This window comes from Eleutherodactylus coqui, chromosome 13 (genome assembly GCF_035609145.1).
Source record: "Eleutherodactylus coqui strain aEleCoq1 chromosome 13, aEleCoq1.hap1, whole genome shotgun sequence".
NCBI lineage: Eukaryota > Metazoa > Chordata > Amphibia > Anura > Eleutherodactylidae > Eleutherodactylus > Eleutherodactylus coqui.
The window spans coordinates 86,424,919-86,445,766 of record NC_089849.1 but is presented as its reverse complement, the minus strand read 5'-3'; the positions used below and the strand labels follow the sequence as shown (position 1 = coordinate 86,445,766).

The following is a 20,848-nucleotide window of genomic DNA, read 5'->3' as shown; positions in this document are numbered from 1 at the left end:
CAAAATAAATTTGATCAGCTAACACCACCTGATACAATTAACCCCTCAACACTGCAGGGCGTACATTTACGTCCTGCAGCCTCATTGTATGTATGAAGGGAGATTACTCAGCGATCTCCCTTCATACAACACGGGTGCTGGCTGTTTCTTACAGCTGACACCCGGCGACAATAGCTCTGATAACCCGCACAGCTTATCGGAGCTGTTAACCCTTTAAATGCCGCTGTCAATTCTGAGAGCGGCATTTAAATCCCCTGAACGATATTTGGGGGTTCCGTACGCCTTCCTGCAATGAGATCGCAGGGAGTCGTGTGTCATGGCAGCCAGGGGCCTTCTGTCTTGGCAGAATGCCTATCAAGCTATGCCCGTGGGGTGGCTTGAGACTGCCTGCCCTATCAGAGGAGAAGCGATTAAAGCATCGCAACATGTTGTCCCTTCTGCGGTTTAAAAAAAAAAAAATAAGAACAATGAAGTTTTTTTTACTTTTTTTATTAAAAAAACAAACAAAAAAACACCTATTGCCATATTTATAATAAAATCTAAATAATAAAACAAAAATACATATTTGGTATCGCTGCGTCTGTAAAAGTCCTATCAAAGTAACGCATTATTTATTCTTCATGATAAACGGCATAAAAAATAAAAACCACCAGAAATGCGCTTTTTTTTTTTTTTTTGGTCACCCTGTCACCAAGAAAAAAATGCAATAAAAAGCAATCTAAAACTCCTATGTATTTCAAAATGGCACCAACATCAACTACAGGATGTCCCGCAAAAAATGAGCCCTCGCACAACTATTTCGACGTAAAAATAAAGTTATTGCACTTAAAAGATGGCGGCAGAAAATAATCAAAAAAATATCTTAATATTAAAAATACTAGTACAGCAAAAAAAAAAAATTGTTTGGTACTGTAGTAATTGCACTGACCCATAGAATAAAGTTTGTGCACTGTAGAAACAAGACGCACCGAAAGATGGCGGAATTTTGGTTATTTTCATTTTACTGCACTTTGAATTTCTTAAAGTTTTTCCGTACATTTTATGGTACATTAAATAGCACAATTGAAAAATACAACTCGTCCCGCAAAAGAACGGTCCTCATACGGCGACGTCGATGGATAAATAAAAAAATTACGTTTTTTGTTTTTTTTTAAAGTGGGGCCTTATGTCCATGGGCGGATCAGATTCCAAATGCGGGAGCCCGCAGCTGAGGACACTGTGGACCTGTCCGTGCCATAATTTTCTTCACTGCTGATGTGTACGGAAGCGACGGTCAGCGTGGCACCGCACATGTGCAGTGGATTTTTTTTCTTCTTTTTCTAAAACGCCTGCTTTCTCGCGGAATACGCGGTCCATCTGCAATTCAGTTGCCGACGGGCTGCAGATCGGACGGCTTCCGTTGACTTCAGTAGAGCGTTCAGCAATTTTGTTTTCCACACAAAAAGGTCCACAAAACAAATCCACATGCTTTAATTCAGGTGTGGGCGCCCATGCTTACCTATGGGCAGCTTGAACTGCGGATCGTCTGCAATTGAAGCCCGCCCGTGGATATTGGGCCTAAGGGGTTAATGTCTCATACTTTGGGATATGCAGGGAAAGGGGGAGAAAAACACTTCAGCAACAGTATCCCAGAAATCTTCAGTAAAAATGATAAACTTGATTCCATCTTGATTAAACAACAAATAGGATCAGAGAAAACAAAAAAAAACGCATAAGCGTTACAAGCATGACCCCCTAAGGCTTGTCACCAGGGAATGGTCTACATTTGGAGTGATGCGGCACAGACACCATAGTTGACCGAGTATGTTTACTGCAAGAGAGTGAGGGAGAGAAGCTGCAAACCTGCCTGATTTATGGCAGACGGGCACGACTGCTGGTGGATAATACCACTTGGCATTATGCAGTCTGCTACCCTCTCATCCGCTGCTGGTGTTTTGTGCCTTCAGTAACAGCAGGTACTCTATAGAATTACTGAATGCTGGGTCAAAACTATATGGCTGGCAAGAATCAAATCGCTGTTTGGCTGCTTGGTCAGGGAGAGGCACTTGGCACTATGATGAATACTGTCACTTTGCTCTGGCATATTGTCATTGTCGCTTGAACTTTTGATTTTCATCAAACTTGTAATTTGTTCATGTGCCTTTGAAACCAAAAGCCCATTTACACGGGCAGATGATCGCTCAAACGACAGTGTGAGTGACAGCTTTGAGCGATCATTTTACATAAACCATTAAGTAGCTACTTAGTAGCAATTAAGTATGCAAATGAAGCCTTCCCTGAATGCAGTTAACAGCTGGAGGCTCTTATCTGCGCTCAGATCCTTTGTTCTCCAGAGGGAAACAATGCTATCAGCACTACCCATGGAGAACTGCTGATAAGGCTGAACAACAATTTTTAGGTTGGACTGAATTTAACGATCAGCTAGCAGTGCCCAAAAAAAGCGCATGATGGCCACGCATTTAGACACACCGATCGCTAAAACGATTGCCGATTAGCTGTTTTGTGTTTTTTGATCATCAGCTGGTGTAAATGGGCCTTTACATCGCCTTACACCAATCAGACCGAATATTAACCCCCAATTCAAAATGGTTTACTGTAGAAAAAGGTATTTAAAAGTAAAAAAAAAAACCCTTTCCCTATATTCATAATAATTACTCCCCTACCAAAAGAAATAAAATAAACTTATTTGGTGACGTCGCGTCTGTAAAAGTCCAATCTATAAAAATAACCCAATAGTTATAGCATGGTAAATGTCGGCAGAAAAAAAATACACAGTACCAGAATTTCAGCTCCAAAAGTCATATGCACTTCAAAATGGTAGGAATAGAAACCACGGGTTGTCCCGCAAAAAAACCCCAAGCTTTTGCACAACCCTATTGGCTGGAAGATGGCCTGATGGCGGTCAGAAGATTGCAGCAGAAAAGAGAGAAAAAATGCAAATGAATATAACTATAGCAAACAAATTAAAAGTTCCATATACTGTGATTGTACCGACCCTCAGAATAAGCTGATGTCACTGTGTACGCTGTAAAAACAATACTCCGGCAGAGATGGCGAGATTGCAGTTTTCTGTATGTTAAATGGTACCATTTGAAGAATACAACTTGTCCCACCAAAAAGCAAGTCCTCAGATGGTTACGTTGATGGAAATATAGAGTTATTTATTTGAAAAAGGCCGCCTGCAGATGGGCGGCAAGGATTCTCGCCGCGGGACCTGACCCGAGCGCCTGCAGGGACCAGCGCGTACTCGCCCGTGGCCCCAGCTGTTTGATGTACCGGGCAGCCGGCGCATGCGCAGACCGGAGCCGGCGGCGGGTGAGTGACGTTTCTGTGCGGGGCTCTGCGAGTCCCACACAGAAATAGAACATGCCGCGGTTTGTTTGCCGCTCGAGATTTCGCGCAGCCAAACCGCGGCCATCTGCATATGATTGAGTTTGTTAACGCAATCCTATGCAGGCTTCCAGCGGCAGAGATCCCGCGGGAAATCCTGCCGCGGAATTTCCGCTCGTGTGCAGGCGCCCAAAGAGGAGGGCTCGGCCTTCAGGGGATTCCGTTACCAAAATTACAAACACACAAACAAAAAAAACCCCAAAACATTCAATACAAATAACTTTCTTTACTCTGGAGCCGTGTATGCAACTCTGCCGCTTTAAATCATGGAGGCTTGCTGAGTCGCACTTTCCTGTTTTTCTTCACGCCTCCCTCAATCACTCATACGCCTCCCGTTGGCGTCAGCGCAAGCAGCGGTGCGATCCAACGCTTGCGCTGTGCGTCTCTCTGCCTTCGCTGGATGCACACTGAAGTCAAGGTTGATAATATTTGGCTACTAAGAATTACATTTTATTCCTGGGTCATTTTCTTTTCTTTCCTTCAGCTTTAGTGGATGCTCATGTAATGGTGCAGCCGGCTCTCATGTGTTTGCAGTATTGAATCCCCTCGTCTTTTGTATTGAAATCATCGGACAAAACCATGGTAGAAAAGGCAGCAAACTATGATAAACGGGCATTTAAGAAAGCCTTACAGTTTGCGCTGTTCTGTAGTATGCAGTTTAATGGGCAATATTTGAGAGCCCCCAGGTATGTAAGGTTTGTTAGAGGAAGTTGCATTCCCCCGGTTCGCCCTCGTTGAGATTGCTTCTGCTCTTAGAAGTATTGTCTGACACTCTGGTATTGATCCTATAATGTTTACATGATGCTCGACCCCTCCTGTTGTAATGAGTAACTGACATCTTTTATATTCTGCCTACAGTGCTGCTTATGATGCTGTTCTTGAGCGCCATGTTGCCATCAAAAAGCTGAGCCGGCCCTTCCAGAACCAAACGCATGCCAAGAGGGCCTACCGGGAGCTGGTACTAATGAAATGCGTCAATCACAAGAATGTACGTCCAGATTTCTTCTGCCTTCATAATAGTTAGTTATTGCACAATGGTATGACAGTGTTATAGGCTACAGTATATTGTCGGTACACTATACTAATACTTGGAAATGTGATGGGGCGCAGTGGTCTACACCTCGGGGAGTCAGATCTCCTCCGCCAAAGAAGGGGTGTTACTCTTAATGACCAGGGATTCCAAATGTAACCTTTCTGCCCTAGACCAGCGAGAAAGGGAACGTTACCTAGGCTAGTGTAGTCTGGAGTGCACACACCATGGGGGAATATACTTAGACCGTTGTTTTACACGCTGCTCTAATTAAAAAGTGGGCAAAGTTTATTAAGGGACACGCGCCTTTTTATTAATTCAGCTATAATTTGCTCTACCTTCTGGTGTAAATTATTATAAATCGGACAGGTTTGTGAGACATCTTGTGTGTGCGGTTTTTTTGGGGGGAAAAGTGTTAAGTGCAGAAAGGCCCGAAAGTTGAAAATTTTCCACACACGAGTTGCGCAGAAATTTAGTTGTTTTTTTTTAACCTCAGAAATCTAGTATATGGGGGTTGTCAAATTCCCCCTCCATGTCTCCAGGGAGAGAATAATCAGAAATGATCGGGATGTTTTAGGCCGGCTGCACAACACAGGTGGATTTGCATTGCGGAATCCAGAGCGGGCGTGCGTCTCCAGACTCCACAGCAAATCCCGCCCATAACATGCTATTGAAAAACGCTTTTTCCTCTACATGAGCGGCAATCAATTGCAGCATGTTCTATTGTGGCGTGGACGGCTTCCATTGAGATCAGTGAAAGCCATCGAATCCACAGCCCTTCCACAACGACCTTGCAGAAAGGTCACTTTTTTTTTTTTTTTTACCTTTGCTTTTCCTCCGTCATTACCTAGCGATGACGCTGAAAAAGCAGTGGATTAAAAAAGAAAAAGCTGTAGTCGCATGTCCATTGGCTCACCGTGCGGACCATCTGCAGTACAGGGAAGATAAGAGAAAGACAGGTACGTGTGTTTCGGTTGGGCACAGGGTTAGATTCCACATGTGAAATCCAAACCGCCCGTCTGCAGCTGGAGTGTGTAGTAATTTTAGCTTGGAAACTCTGCCCTAGACCACCAAAAGTTCTTATACCAACTTTTTTCTTTAAGGCTGCCTGTCCACGGGCATATTTTCATTGCGTTCCCTGCAGCGATAATCCGGCCGCGGGGAATGCAATGCAAGCTTTCCATAGCGTTGCTATAGAAGGCACAGCCCCCCCTTCCACGAGTGGAGAATCATAGCGATTCTTCGTTCGTGGCCGGCAAATCGCAGCATGCGCATTTGTCAGATAGGCTCACTGTGGAGATCCGTCTCCTGGCTTCTTCTCTTGGGCGGTGGCTCCCGTGGCAGAGATTTGCCACAGGATATCGCAACGCCCGTGGACAGGCAGCCTAACATAGACTACTGGGATGCAAATATTTAATACAACACTTAAGTTTTATTAACCAGAGCTGTTCATCCCTCTATTACCTTGGACCATCAGGGTAGTTTTAAGGAGAACCTGTCAGCATTTTCTATCCTACTGAGCTAACTACAAGAGATGACCCGGGATTCTAATAATTTCCATAAATAACTTCTGTAAGACTTCTATTAAAATTTCCCTCGCTGTACGGTCCGGTGGGCAGGCGCAGACGTCTCTTTTGGATGGAGTCTTAAACCCTCCCACCTCGACTGCTGAGTACCCACGTCCTCCTCAGAGCTTTGTTTTTTCCACGCATGTGTCGGACGTTTGTGGAGCAGCGCATGCGCAGATGGGAACTATGAGTCTGCCCACAAGGTATACATCCTCTCCGCTGCTCCTCAAACTTCTGGCCCATGCGTGAGAAATCAAAGCACTCTGATGGTGATGTGGAAATCTCGCCGCAGAATTTCCGCCCGTGTGCATTCACCCTTAGTAAGGTGGAAAACGCTGAAGGGCTCCCTTTAGTTGATTAGAAATCCTTTCTCTGCATGTTACATATTGCCTAAACTTTGTGTCTTATAGTCTGAAAAACTCTAACTTATGTGGCAGTTTCTTATTTTATTTCCATCAATTGTATTTCCCCCAGATAATTGGACTTTTAAATGTCTTCACACCACAAAAATCTTTGGAGGAATTTCAAGACTTGTAAGTTTCTTCTGTCGTCTTAATTGTTATTTTACAAGCGTGTCTACCTGTTTATGGGTTGAATTTATTTATTTTAACTAATTCGGATAATTTGCTAAATCCTGTTTACAAACTTTTTTTTTTTTTTTAAAAAGAAAGCGCCCAGAAGAAGTTGTTTTTGCTGTAAAACTCGGAACCTCCATATCTGCCCTTATCACATCTTGTATCCAAGTTAGAGGTGGTACAACAGGGTACTAGAAACTCCATGCCCGCCTGTATCACATCTTGTATCCAAGCTAGAGGTAGTATCAACAGGGTACTAGGGCCTCCGTGCATACCCGTAACACATCGTGTAGCCAAGCTAGAGGCAGTGCAACAGGGTACTAGAGCCTCCATGCCTGCCTGTATCACATCTTGTATCCAGGCTAGAGGTGGTACAACAGGGTACTAGAGCCTCCATGCCTGCCTATATCACATCTTGTATCTAAGCTAGAGGCGGTACAACAGGGTACTAGAGCCTCCATGCCCGCCCGTATCACATCTTGTATCCAAGCTAGAGGCGGTACAACAGGGTACTAGAGCCTCCATGCCCACCTGTATCACATCTTGTATCCAGGCTAGAGGTGGTACAACAGGGTACTAGAGCCTCCATGCCTGCCTATATCACATCCTGTATCTAAGCTAGAGGCGGTACAACAGGGTACTAGAGCCTCCATGCCTGTCTGTATCACATCTTGTATCCAAGCTAGAGGCGGTACAACAGGGTGCTAAAGCCGCCATGCCCTCCTGTATAACATCTTGTATCCAAGCTAGAGGCGGTACAACAGGGTACTAGAGCCTCCATGCCCACCTGTATCACATCTTGTATCCAAGCTAGAGGCGGTACAACCGGGTGCTAAAGCCTTCCTACAGGGGTCGGTTCTCCACAATAACTGATGATGCGTTTGCTCTGATATTGTAATCGCTTACTTATATCAACGTTACAATCACAGAGAAAGTTTCATTCTCTCTGACAACTTCTCTTAGGTGCTATTTTTTTTAATTTTTTTTATTTATTTATTTATTTTACAAGAAATGTATTTGGTGTTTTAAACGTATGTGGTTTTTTTTTTTGGTTTTTTTTGTTTGTTTTTACTTTAACACTAAAATTCTTTGACAGTTGTATCTATAAAGAGACTGCCAGCTCTTATGGGCTACCTAAACTAAAGTTATTGGCTCATAGGAGCTGGGGCGCTGAGTCCAGGGGTGCCATACTCGTACTTGCCTTACCCTCTGTTAGTCCACTGACTGCCCAAAGAGCGGACTCTCCTTGTATACAGCGTACTACTTTTTGTGTGCTCATAACGAAGAGGACTCCTTCTGTAATTAGGAGTGCATCCACAATATTTCGCTGTATACGTGAAGTGGTGGCTTTTCACGGAACTGGCAAGGAAGGTAAGTATGAGTGTCACACACTTGGACTCGGCGCCCTCGCTCCTATGAGCTCAGAATTTTTCGTTTATGGGGCTCACAGGAGCTGACACTCTTTTGATCTTGCAGCATTCAAAGGCTATTCTCCCTTGCAGGTATATCGTGATGGAACTTATGGACGCCAATTTGTGCCAAGTTATACAGATGGAATTGGATCATGAACGCATGTCCTACCTTCTCTACCAGATGCTTTGTGGCATTAAGCACCTACATTCTGCAGGCATTATTCACCGGGTGAGATAGACCTGTATATCTGTGGTGCTGCTGATTCCTCCCAACCTCCTAGAATTAAATATGTTTTCCATTACTTCTAACGAATGCAAGTCATAATGGCTGGTCTACCCGTTATTAAATATGTATGATATGCACTTACATAAATGGATACACCTTTCTGCCAGCCACACCTAAATGAAGTAAAGGACCATGCCAGGGCAGATTCTCGCTGTACAGGTGATAAATTGCTTCCAATAGCCAAACAAGTAGCAAAAAAAGGGACCACAGCATTACTGGAGATTAATTATCTGATATTGCTGGTTACTGAAAGGCATACATCCATAATAAAGTACTGTGTTTTGGCAACACAAGCTGCCTTCTTCAAGTCTGGTCAAGAAATCTTGTAATTCTGTGATCCCTCTTTTGCTACTTGTAAAATGTAATGGCCTGTTTGTAGTATTGATTGTTTTATGGAAAAAAATGTTTTCCTTTAGCCCCGTAACCCCTTCAGTGGCATGCCCGGAAATTTTCCGGGACTAGCTCCACTGCCCATAGTGATATAGCCCAGAAGATTTCCCATCTTTCACTATGAGACTGTGCAGAACACAATGCCTTAAGCTGTGGCATTGTGTTCTGCACACACACAGCCTGCACAGTCCCACAGAGAACCAGTGCAGGACTTTAAAGAAAGAAGCGGGAAGATACAACCGATCTGCCAGCAACGTACCACTTCTTTTTTTTTTTTTTTTGAACTCCTGCACTGTTGCCACTGGGACCATCAGCTTGTCAGAAGCCGGCCCATGGTCCCCGTGGCAGGGAGAGCTGGTGATCGGCTGTTAGATGATAGCCAGGCACCAGCTCTCTCTTGGAACAGAGAGATATAGAGGAGAATCGGTTTTGGCTTGTCTCCATCCTCTCTGCTCTGCACACACTGACTGAAACTGACCGCTGTAAATTCAGTATTGTCAACTAGATTTCAAACAGCAGTAGCTTCAGTTCTATAACGGCCACAGAGATGCTGTTGGTCTCATTTTAATGCCAAGACTACCTTATGGCAAGTAAGCAAGATGGGGAAACTTTTGTTGGAATATTGCTGTATACACTGACTTGTATTTTTGGGGGGTTTTTTTCTTACAGGATTTAAAGCCAAGTAACATTGTAGTGAAATCTGATTGCACCCTAAAGATTCTTGACTTCGGCCTTGCCAGGACAGCAGGAACCAGCTTCATGATGACCCCTTACGTTGTGACGCGTTACTACAGAGCTCCAGAAGTCATCCTGGGAATGGGATACAAAGAAAATGGTTAGTCCTCTTCCCCCTACCCCGTCGCACACATTCTGTGACCGAGCTCATACATGTGAGCAGGCTGTTTCATCAGCGGAGGCAACTCGCAAATTTTTGCAGTCACTAGTCTTTATAGTCCGTTTCTCCCACATTTGGCCCCGCAAGCATTGTAGTATATGATGCATGGCAGCGTTGTTACTTGGGGCAGCCCAGACAATGGGTGACCTCTTCTTCTTGCTGATACATTGTTCTATATAGTCTGCAGCTTACCTGCTTTCCAATGCTAACAAAGTAGTTCAATTGGTTGCCCAGCGTTAACGTAAAGGGCAAAGGTGGCTGCTATTGCTATGATGATATCAAAGAGCCCTCCAGCAAGATGCCACACCTGAACCACAGCATTGATCTCTCCATTAACCCTGGTGATGACCGGTATCAGAAAGGTTAATGATCTGCTAACTTACTCTGCATTGCCCTGTGCTCCTGTCTTTTTCATGCTGACCTCTCACCTTTTTCAGGTTCTGCCTGCACTTGGCTGTTCACTTGTTTTCACTGACACCTCTTTCTCTCTTGCTTCTGCTTTTTTTTTTTTTTTTCTCCCCTCCTTCCACCATCTGTTTTTCCCCCTTGCGCTGTCACCACTGGTAGTGGACTTATGGTCGGTGGGGTGCATAATGGGAGAAATGATATGCCACAAGATTCTCTTCCCGGGAAGGGACTGTATCCTTGCACACTTCTGAAAGCACTTACTTTTTACATTGGTGTGGACTAATGTCTTCATGCAGTTTTCTCTCCTGGGACTACAGGGTGTATATATAAAGTGTCCGTTCACATTGGGGCGACTTATTTATTTTTAATTAGTGGTTTCACATTTCAGTTTTTTTGTTTTTGTTCTTTTGTTGCATGGCGTCAGTTTTTGGGGTAGTTTTTCATGCAGTTTAAGCCAAAGTCATAAGTGGATACAAAAGATATGGGGAATATAGAGGAAGGACTTCTACTTTGCCTTTCTGTTGGATCCATTTCTGACTTCGGCTAACTTCCACAAAAATTGCAACTGCTTTTTTTTTTTTTTTTTTTTTTTTCTTTTTTTTAAAGAAAGCTGTGTGAAACCCACCTAAGGGAATTCTTTTTAGTTTTCCATTGGGAAGAAGGACTTGAGCTGTCAAAATGACCCAGGCTGCTTCTTACCAACCCACTAAATACACCAACCTGACTCCCTCATAAACATGCACACCTAGATTGGCCACTTGTATGTGTCTAGTTTAATTGGGAAGGGAAGGGGTAGGCCAAGCCAGACAACCTTGATAGCAGTTTATCTTTCTTGGGTACAAAGGATGTCATACGCCCCATCCTTATTTCCATCAGACTGTCCTCATAAACATTTGGTTGACGTTTAGCTTGTGTGTAATGTCCAGCTTTAGGCATTGTACCCCTAGCAAATAGTCTGCCTAAATAAATGGGTACTGTGCTCGGAGCTGAACAGATTGGCACCGTGTCGCACCCCGATAGTGGGGATGAGAAGAAGCAGCGGTTTCTTTAATCCCTTGATCCTAAAGGATGTACATGGACACCTTCCGGGTTCAGGGTTTGTATTGCGCAGGACTGGGAGTCGATCCACCTCTATTTACGGCATATAGCAACTGTCTTAGATGGTTGGCTGCAACCGCCGTGATCAGCACTCACACAGATTGCAGCTACTAAGATTTTAAATGCCACTGATGTGATGCCCCTATTGGAGTTTGGGGTTCCCAAACATCACCTCCCTATGATGAAATCGCAAGGTGCCTTTTGAAGACCCCCTGTCCTGATAGAATGCTGGCAGAAACACCATATACTGTAATACCTAAAAGGGTTTTCCAGGTAACACCCGCTGTCACTGCCTGGATACACTGGGGTCCGAGTGGAAGCTGCTGCTCCGACCCCTGTGTAGTGACTGGCACTCGTAATTGCAGGCGCAGCTCTCATTGAAATCAATGGGAGATGTGTTTGCAATTGCAAGCATCTCCCATTGATTTTGGTGAGAGCTGCTCCTGCAATTACAAGTGCAGGCAACTATACAGGGGTCAGGGGATTAGCTTCTGCTCTGCATCCTGGCACTGACAGTGGGCGCCGCCTGAAAAACATGTTAAGTATTGCAGTATATGGTATACGTGATCAAACTATCACAAGTTCAAGACTCCTATAGGGACGAAAAAGTAAAAATAAGTGCAAAATTTTATTATAAACCTAAAGGATACTAAAAGTTCATAAACACTTTTCACATATTCATAATTGAAGAAAAAAAAAATCCCAAAAGAAAGTTCAATCTAAAAAAAAATTGCATTATTTATCCCACACTGTGAACGGGCACAGAAAAAACAAAAACCCCAGAATTGTGCTTTATCAGTCGTCCATTCTCCAAGAAAAATGTACTAAAAAGTGATCAAAAAGGCATATTTAATCAAATGATACCAATGCAAAAACTACAACACGCCTCGCACAACCCTATTGGCGGAAAGATAAAATTGTAGCGGTCACAAGATGGCGACAGGAAAAACCCAAAAATTAAATATATATATATATATATATATATATATATATATATATATATATATATATATATATATATATATATATATATATAATTTATATATTTTATTTCTATGATCTCACTTTATGTTGTACACATTGTGGCAAAAATGATACGATATCACATTGACCCGTGAAATATAGGGTTAACGATAATAAAAACTATATATGTTTTTTATTTTCATTAACCCTATATTTCATGGGTCAGTGTGATATCGTGTCATTTTTGCCACAATGTGTACAACATAAAGAAAAAAAAATCTCTTTCCCAAAAATGGTTCCCATTTTTAGGTTTTTCAGTACATTATATGGTACATTAAAAAGCAATTTAAAAATACAACTCGTCCCACAAAAGACGAGTCCTCAGACATTGCTGGGAAAAATAAGAATTATATTAAATTGCCTTCACTGTAACGTGTCTTCCCTAAATGGCGCTTCAGTAAAGGTAGCCATACATATTTGATAAAAACTGGTTTGAATCCTCCAAATTTAACGAGTCCATATTTTGTCTATGGGGGTCTCTACTCTCCATGGGTAAGGGTAGAGTACATTGAATTGCAACATGCCCAGGTAATCCGCTGCCAGAGGGTGAGCGCGCGTCTTTATGATGGAGTCAGGAGACATGTCTTTGTTTCAGGTCCTGTTCATCTGCTACAGAACGACCTGCAAGCTCTGCATACGTTTACATGTATGCCCTTGAACCCACATGGATTTTTCTCCATAGTGCGTGAGGTTGGGTGGAACCACGTTCACGTGCATTGTACTTTTGCTTGATTCACGTGGCCATCAAACACTAAGGCCATGTCCAGGATTCGGCTGGCAATGCTGTGATTGGTGCATCTTATACCCCACTCACTTGTACTAAAAATAATCTGCAAGGGATAACCAACATCTTGACTTTAAATTCCACAGCACGCTGTTTATTGCCAAAGATTCTGCATGGAAAAGCCGTGGATTTGCTTTATTGAACCCCAACGGGGGCTAATCCACGTGCGGATCTGCTTGACAACCCACCGCAGAAATCGGCTTCAGATCTCCACTGCAGACTTTTTATTTTTTTTTAAAAATCCGCAGTGCATCTACCTATGGCATATCTGTCCTCTGTGTTCTGTCCATGTCCACGTGCACATTGTTCTGTATGTCTATTGTGATTGTATCTTCATATTAACCCCGGGAGAGGAACTGTCTTTCTTTTTTTTTTTTTTTTTTTTTTTATTTGGTCCAAGCAGTGAAATGTGACTTGCGCGGTTTGTGATCCTCTTTAGTTCTAGCGGTGCCTTATCACCCATATTACAAGTTTTAGCCTCTGTTTTTATATATGTGTATCGATGGCTATTTGGGGGTCTGTTTTGGTAACACGCTTTTTCTCCTGAATTATTAAGTCTATCCAGTTTCATGTAGCTCTGTGCATTCTACTATGTGGGGGATCTGATGCATTACTGCGATGGAGCTGCACACTTCCCTTCTATCATATAGTAGCCTTTTTCACCACACGCAAACTGCTTTACAGATACCCATCTCTATTATGGGCAGGATTCTTTTATTTACTTCTGTATTTTTTTTAAAGCATGCCTATTAAAAAGAAAAAAAAAAAAAGGGAGGGGGGGGGGAGGGGAGAGAGTTTCAAAACTTTCATTTTTCGGGGCCTCTGAAATGAAAGTGACCTGATTTGGTTTTAATTGGTAATTATTCCATTTTTCCTATGCACAAATTTTGATACATTTTCCTCCAATTTACAGTAAACACTACAAGGCTTGCAGGTCTACAGTACGTATATACATGCCCTTCCAACAAGAGCTAAACTTTGCGCCATTTTTCAGTCCTTTCAATCTAGCAGATTCTAACAGTCCCATAGTCTATGAAGTGGCAGTGCCAAGACTTGACTGCCACTTCATACAAACTTGTGTTCCTGAGGACTCCCATTCCAGCAATCTGGGATGGTGCCGGCGGTTGGACCCCATCATCCTAACATATTTTTTTTACTTCTCCAATGGCTAGATAATTGTTTCTTAAGCTATTGATGGCCTGTCCTTGGGTTAGGCCATTAGTGGGGATCTGACCCCGAGCAGACAGGAGCCTGTATGTGCCGCTGTGGTACTCAGGGTGCTGATCCCCCTTGAAGTAGTTTACCTGTGGTGAAGAAAAGGTAGAGGCTCAAAACTTTAGGGTGTGTTCAAATTTGGTACAGATTGGGATGTGGATCTGCCACAGACTTCATCCCTTCAATTTGAAAGAGTGGAATCTGCTGCAGATCTGCACAAAAATCCGTACCAAATAGTCCGGATGTTAATGTGGATTCTGGTGCTGAGCTGCACCAAAATCTGCAGCACAGAACATGCAGCGGATTTTAGTGTGGATTCACACCAAAATAAGCGACGTGTGAACACATCCTTACATTTGTTTTTTGATTGTTGGTAAGGCTATGTTCACACCTGCATTTGGGGGTTCTGGTTTCCTGCTCCGTTATGGGTGCATGGAAGGGGAATCCCCTGGCAAAACTGATCCGTCTGATGATGGAACTTACAACGCCAATTCAACCCCATTGACTTTACTGGTGTCTATTTGGTCTTCGTTCAGCTAGCCAGCACGTTACTGGACAGAAAAGTCCAAAGGACTCATTTCTTCTGACATGTTGAGCCAGATCTCCTTCCAGAGGATCCTAACGCAGATGTGAACAGAGCCTAAAAGTATGAAAGGAGTGAAAAGAAGGTGTACTGCTATGTGTTAAGCTGCTTTTTCTGTTTTAGAAGGAAAATTCATTAACAAATACATAAAAAATGTCTCTCACCCCCCCCCCCCCCCCTGTATAAAGGAAAAAAAAAAAAAAAGCCCTGCCCCGAAACTGCATGGAGCTTTCTTGGTTATTTGACTGCAAATCTCAACCGTGGACCTTGAATAAGGCAATACGTATATCATATGTAGGGTTAATAAATGTCACGATGGAAAGTACCATTTTGACATGTATGATAGAGAGTAAAATAGAACATAACACTCATTCTTGACCACTGATTAAAGCTGATGCCACCATGTTGACATCCACTATTATAAACTAGGTGGGATTCTAGGTATCTAACTTCATAAAAAGCACTTGGGCCTCATGCACACAGCTGTATTATGGTTGTCTTGTACAGTAGAGGTACTCAGTGCTCCGAAGAACCCTATAGAACTCCAATTTCATACAGAATCTGCATGAATGAAGCCTGAAACTGAATAAAATATCTCTAGTTTCTATTGTCCTTCTCAAAAAGTTCCTTTTTTTTGGTGGGGGGTAGGTTTGCAAATGGCTGGTAGATCTCCTATCTGTGAATCTGGCATACCCAGGGTCCCTCATATGGAAGTCTGTCGCCCTGAGTGACAAGTGAAACATCCAGCACCTCCGCTTGTTATCTGTGAATGGTCCACGGACAATGTAGTCCTATATCTTTCATCTTTTGTGAGCTTACCGGTCAATTGCTTGCAGCGTTGTGCTATGAATAAGCAAAACCTCAAGCATTAGATGCCACATCAACCAGAGAGAGAATGGAGCAATGTAACAATCTGCTGAATAATGACCTCTGCTACTAACCTTGCCATTTTATGGGTGCATAGACCAGTATATTGAGAGATGGACAGAGCATATATCTATATGATGATCCCTACATGACGGCCCTGAAGGACAATTTTAATCATTTGGCTGTACATAACAAGGAAGGGTGAGTGAGCTTAGAATAAGCCATCGTTCTCAGATCATTGGGGGTCTGACTTTTTTTATTAACCCTACCGATCTGCCTGTAGCCGGGACCCACACAACACTGGATACTTTGTAGGTTTTGTACTAGGCACTGCTGCTCAATTCTAATCAGGTGTAAAGTACAGCACTACAATACCACACACAGCCACTGTAAAATGTATGGAGCTATACGTGGTAAACAACAAGTGGTTGGAGCACTGTGGCTTCTTCAAACAACTGATCACCATGGGTAACCAGGAGTCAGACCCCAGCAATCTTAAGCAAGGCATCAATATCAGGATAGACCATTACTATTCTAGTCCCTGAGAATCTCTCTAAGGCCTGTTTAACGGAAGGATTAATGGTAGTGTAACTAAAGGCCCCTTTTCACGCAACGATTATTGCTCACAAAGACTGCAGGATGTTCTCCCCACGGCATGTTTATACTAGCCTCAAGGAGAACAATGGAATGTGAAGGCAGCCACTAAGAGAACAATGCAGCTGTTTCCACATTTGCTAGGTGTGTGTTTAAACTCACACTGGGCTCTGCAAACAACTCTGAGGTCCTTTTACATGCAAATGAAGATGATAGTGTTAATGGCCATTTAACACCTTTATGCAAACAGATCGCTAAATCTTTTAGTAGTTTGAAAGATTATCTTTGCATGTCAAAGGGCCTTTAGACAAATGTCCTGACCTGATGGCGAGGTGGATTCCTATGATGCTCTGAGCTCAGGTCAGTAGACCCATGGTCGGGCTAGGACACTCCCCTGCATTACGGGCACTAGAACGCTCATATGAAACTGGCCTTAAGGAAAGTGATCAGATGAAAATTAGAAAAAGGCCATTAAATATTTCCCATCTGTAATGTAAATTTCACAGTCTGATGACCAATCTCCTTTTGACTTGCATCTCAAAATCTCTGGGCCATCAGACGTATCTGTTTCCTACAAAGTATAGACATTTGGCGCTGTCCATGCAAGGTAGATGGGTAACCATTCTACATGGCCTCTGGGACCCTCCCGTGGTCTCCAGCATAGCACGGAGACCCATGAGAAGGGAGCATATGGTCACCAGAATCTCTTGAGCTTCAGATGTTAAACGTCCCTTGTAGGCCTTTGTCTAATGATATTAGGGCACCATATAAAAATGATTGGCTTTTGTATTTTTTGAAAAGGTACAAAGTAAAACTGAACTTGGCACGGTTGATGCCTGCAGTCAAGTAACGCGGCTTCTTAGTGTAAAGTTTGCATTTCGTTGGTCACGCTCCCTTGTCTTTCTCATACTGGTTCTCCGTTGAAGGCCATTCTCTGTTAATCGCCTTGCATTCTGTTTTCAGTTGACATTTGGTCAGTGGGTTGCATCTTAGGAGAGATGATCAAAGGTGGTGTGTTGTTCCCTGGCACAGACCGTATCCTTCCCTTTGGCTCTTACAACCACCATTCACTCCCCAAACCTAAAGGACGTTTTCCTGTTCCAGTAAGGGCTTTTCTATATGGGATAAGACTCATATTCTCCTTTTTATGTGAGCAATGTGATGTTGGGGGTGATTTTTAATAGTAAGTAAAAAAAGGAAAATCTATGTGATGTCTTTACAAGTTTTTGGCTTCACTGCTATGTATGTATGTTTTGTTTTTTGCTTTCTATTTGGTAACTAAAGTGAAGATGTGGCCAACACCTACCATCTAATGTAAGCCTTATCAGCTGCCTATTGGATAACTAGCTTATTAACCTTTGTCATTGGAACTAAGCTAACGTGTTGTGTCTTAGCATAAACCGTCATAACCCTTCCCAGCTAAAATAATTTTGGCTCCTGTCTAGGAATGACCTATATAATATATATAAAACGAAAACCGCACTAACATGGTCACTATATGTTTTAGGGTAGGGATAGAGGTGTTAGTATTGGACATAATGGGGAAACCTCCAACACAGCTGATTCAGCACTCCCCCCAACCTTGGGAGCAAACACGTGTCATGGTAGCTACTACTCATTGTAGATTGTGCTGAGATGGCGCCAAACTCCCTGCCCTGGTGAATGTGTAATTATGGCCACTTACCTCCCCAAAGTCTTGATGATGTCATGCTCTGAAGGCAGAAGCGCGGCGCAGACAAACAGCATCTCCATCCTAAAACCTGATTTACACTGAAAGATAATTGTTCCAAAATTACTCAACAGTTTGACCGTTTTCAGCGATTTATCTTTGGCATAAACTCTAAAGTATCTAATTAGCTACTTAAGAGTTAAAGGAAGGCAGAGCGGGATACTGTTGGCAGCTCTGAGAACAGCAGCTGCTTTGTATATGCAAACAGCTGCTTTGTTCTCAGAGCTTTCAGCTGGTATCCTGCTGAGAAGTCTGAGCAGGACAGCAGCTGAAATAATGCTATCAGCGGTATCCTGCTGAGAACTCAGCGTGGCGGTCCTGATAAGTCATCGAAAAGTGCATCATGGCAGCACGTTTAGACGCAACGGTTATCGCTTAAAAAGATGGCTTTTCAGAGATAATCGTTGTCTAAATGGGCCTTAAGGCAGCTCTCGCACAGTCCGCCTTTTACCGATTAGAAGAATTCAACCGCTGCGGTACAATTCCTCCTTTTGTAGAACCAGCACTCGAACGCAGAATTTCTAATTTTATTTTTTTTGAGCGCTGTCTGCTCTATTTTTGCCTGTTTTTGCCTCTTTTAACGCTACCGCCTCAACCATCACAGTGATGAGGGGGCGTTAAAAGACTCTGTAACATGCGTTCGAAAACTCTGTGAAACGCCATGGTTTTGGACTCCGCATTTTCTGAACGCATGTGTAAGAACAGCCTTAGCTGGAGATGTCAAGCAGTCCTTGCAGAGGGAAAGAGAGCCCAGATGACTAAGTATGAGGAACCGCCCATTGGACAGTCCGATTGGGGATTTAAGTACCCTGTGGGAAATCTATGAGAACAGAGTACAATAAAAGTTGCAGTTAGTCTCTCCTGTACACGGCACAACTTTTACATTAGGATTAGTTCTCTTAGCTAAACACAGCTGACTTCCTTTAGTGTCTATTGGCAACCTGTAACTTCATGCACTTGTAGTACAAAGAGAGTTTTTTTTTTTGGGGGGGGGGGGGGGGGGGGGGGGGGTGGTGTTACTCCAAGATAAATGATTGTTGTATTCAACCCTCATGTAACTTTGCTATTTTTTTCCCCTACATTGACCAATTTTATGTAGATCAACCATTCCTAGTGTAAGGGCCACATTCAGGCTTTACCTCTTCCAAGGGATCCACTAAAACGTAAAGGAGTGCTCTGGGTAAAGGTAACACATTGTATTATGACTAGTGTAGGTCCAGAGAAGCCAATGTATGACACAGGATTCATATCAGTTGGGTCACGGTTTCTCCTTGTGGAGAGTGTCAAGTAGGAAGACTTATCAGCCTTGCAGTGCTGCTTTGGGAAATTTGGTATGCAAATGAGAGATGATATAATGCGCTTATAGCGCCATCTATTGGAAAGTAGCTACCTTATAACTCCATGTCTGACCACCTAACGGGCCTTGCAGCATGACCAAGTATATAAGCCAGACTAGAATAGATACCGATGTACAGACAGCGGTATCGGGGGTTCCTGATCCTTATGCATGCACAGTAGGCTTCTGGTTGACTGGAAGAGAAGCCTGTGATGTGAGTATGGAGGGGTACTGTTTATTTGTGGAGGCTTCTAGAGGCCATGCATGGTCCTCTGGGACACTTGGTATGCAAATAGAAGATGGTAAAATGATTGCAGCACAGCCTATTGGAAGGCAGCTTTCCTAGAAGTTGGATATTGATGTATAGGGAAGCTAACTTCCAATGGGCGGTGCAGCGGAGGCATTATACCGTCTCCCGTTAGCATATATGGAGAACACCAAAGATAAATCCCTGCATCGTGAACCTGTATGACCACCTTATTAGTTGTACCCAGAGTCCTTCCTTTAATACTTTTCCCTGCTTCTGCACTACTCCTCGTAATAGAATTGTAGGGCTTGGAAGATGCAAGAAGGCCTCTGTACATCCATCTTCCAGGACAGGACACAAATGGGTGTACAGAAGGACCGAGTCTTTTTTGGAATCACTGCCTGCCATTCCCTACATCAGAAAGATGCCACGGCTTCTTAATGCTTAAAGTTTTTCCTGTTGGGCATCCTCTGTCTTTATGCCGAATTAGAGCGTATGGATGTGTTATCCCATGCAGCCATTCCCCATTTATTTAAATGAGCATCATTTAGTACTACATTTCTTCCGCTTTGTTTAAAACGCTCTGCCAGTAGTGGCCACAATGGGTTTGTTCAGCGCTCCATATAGTAATATTATGTAATAGGTCTCTGATAGCTACATAAATGAGTCTACCCAAAATGTTGGGTGTAAAAATGACATAAAGGGCGAGATTCACTTTTAAAGGGGTTTTCCAGGCAGCGTTGGCTGTCAGTGCCAGGATACACCAGGGTCAGAGCGGAAGCCGCTGCTCCGATCCCCGTGTAGTGGCCAGCGCTCATAATTACAGCCACAATTACCTCTTAAAAGGTAGAAAGTTTATTCTGCTTGAGCGAAGTTCTGTCTTGGTGAGCCCCTATCATAAACACAAGGGTCCAAGTCCTGTGAGGGGGATTTAAAGGTACCTTTTAAACAAAGCAACTACCGCCTGAGTAATTGCTTGAAACAGCAATTTTCAGCGATAGTCGTATCGTGTACACAGCCAGCAACGGCACAGAGTATTAGTCCCTGCGACTTCTCCCTGACTGTAAACAGGACTGCCTGTTCAATGTGAATGGAGGAGGTAGGTGGCCGGAAGAGATCTTTAATATGCCGTGAATAGAACTCATTGATTTCAATGGTTCGTTTACATGACTGTATTTTTTTTTCACGCGATGGGCGATCTTGTGGAAAAACACAACATGACCTATTTTGGTACGTACTATGCACAGAAATAGGGCCATTGTAGTGAATCGGTGGGCGCAAATACGCAGGAAGCCTGCAAGTTCACTGCGTATGTGCGCGCCATTAAAATCAGCCTGTTTGCGGTTTTTCCTGCACAGATACGCAGTGCGTTTGTGCACCTAAGGTGCCATAGCGACTGAAATACGCAGGCATAAGCA

General features: G+C 43.3%; 1 protein-coding gene across 3 annotated transcripts in view; it reads left to right on the top strand.

Annotated features, from left to right (window-relative positions):
• The window catches only part of MAPK8 (mitogen-activated protein kinase 8), a 47,606-nt gene that overhangs the window by 7,784 nt on the left and 18,974 nt on the right, over positions 1-20,848 (top strand). For 2 of the 3 annotated variants that reach the window (XM_066588080.1, XM_066588082.1), the window contains exons 3-7: positions 4,249-4,378; positions 6,463-6,521; positions 8,066-8,204; positions 9,321-9,486; positions 17,082-17,153. In XM_066588080.1, coding sequence (XP_066444177.1) covers positions 4,249-4,378; positions 6,463-6,521; positions 8,066-8,204; positions 9,321-9,486; positions 17,082-17,153 — 566 coding nt within the window. Of the gene's footprint in view, positions 1-4,248; positions 4,379-6,462; positions 6,522-8,065; positions 8,205-9,320; positions 9,487-10,113; positions 10,186-17,081; positions 17,154-20,848 lie in introns of all 3 variants that reach the window. The other variant, XM_066588081.1, reaches the window with a different exon arrangement.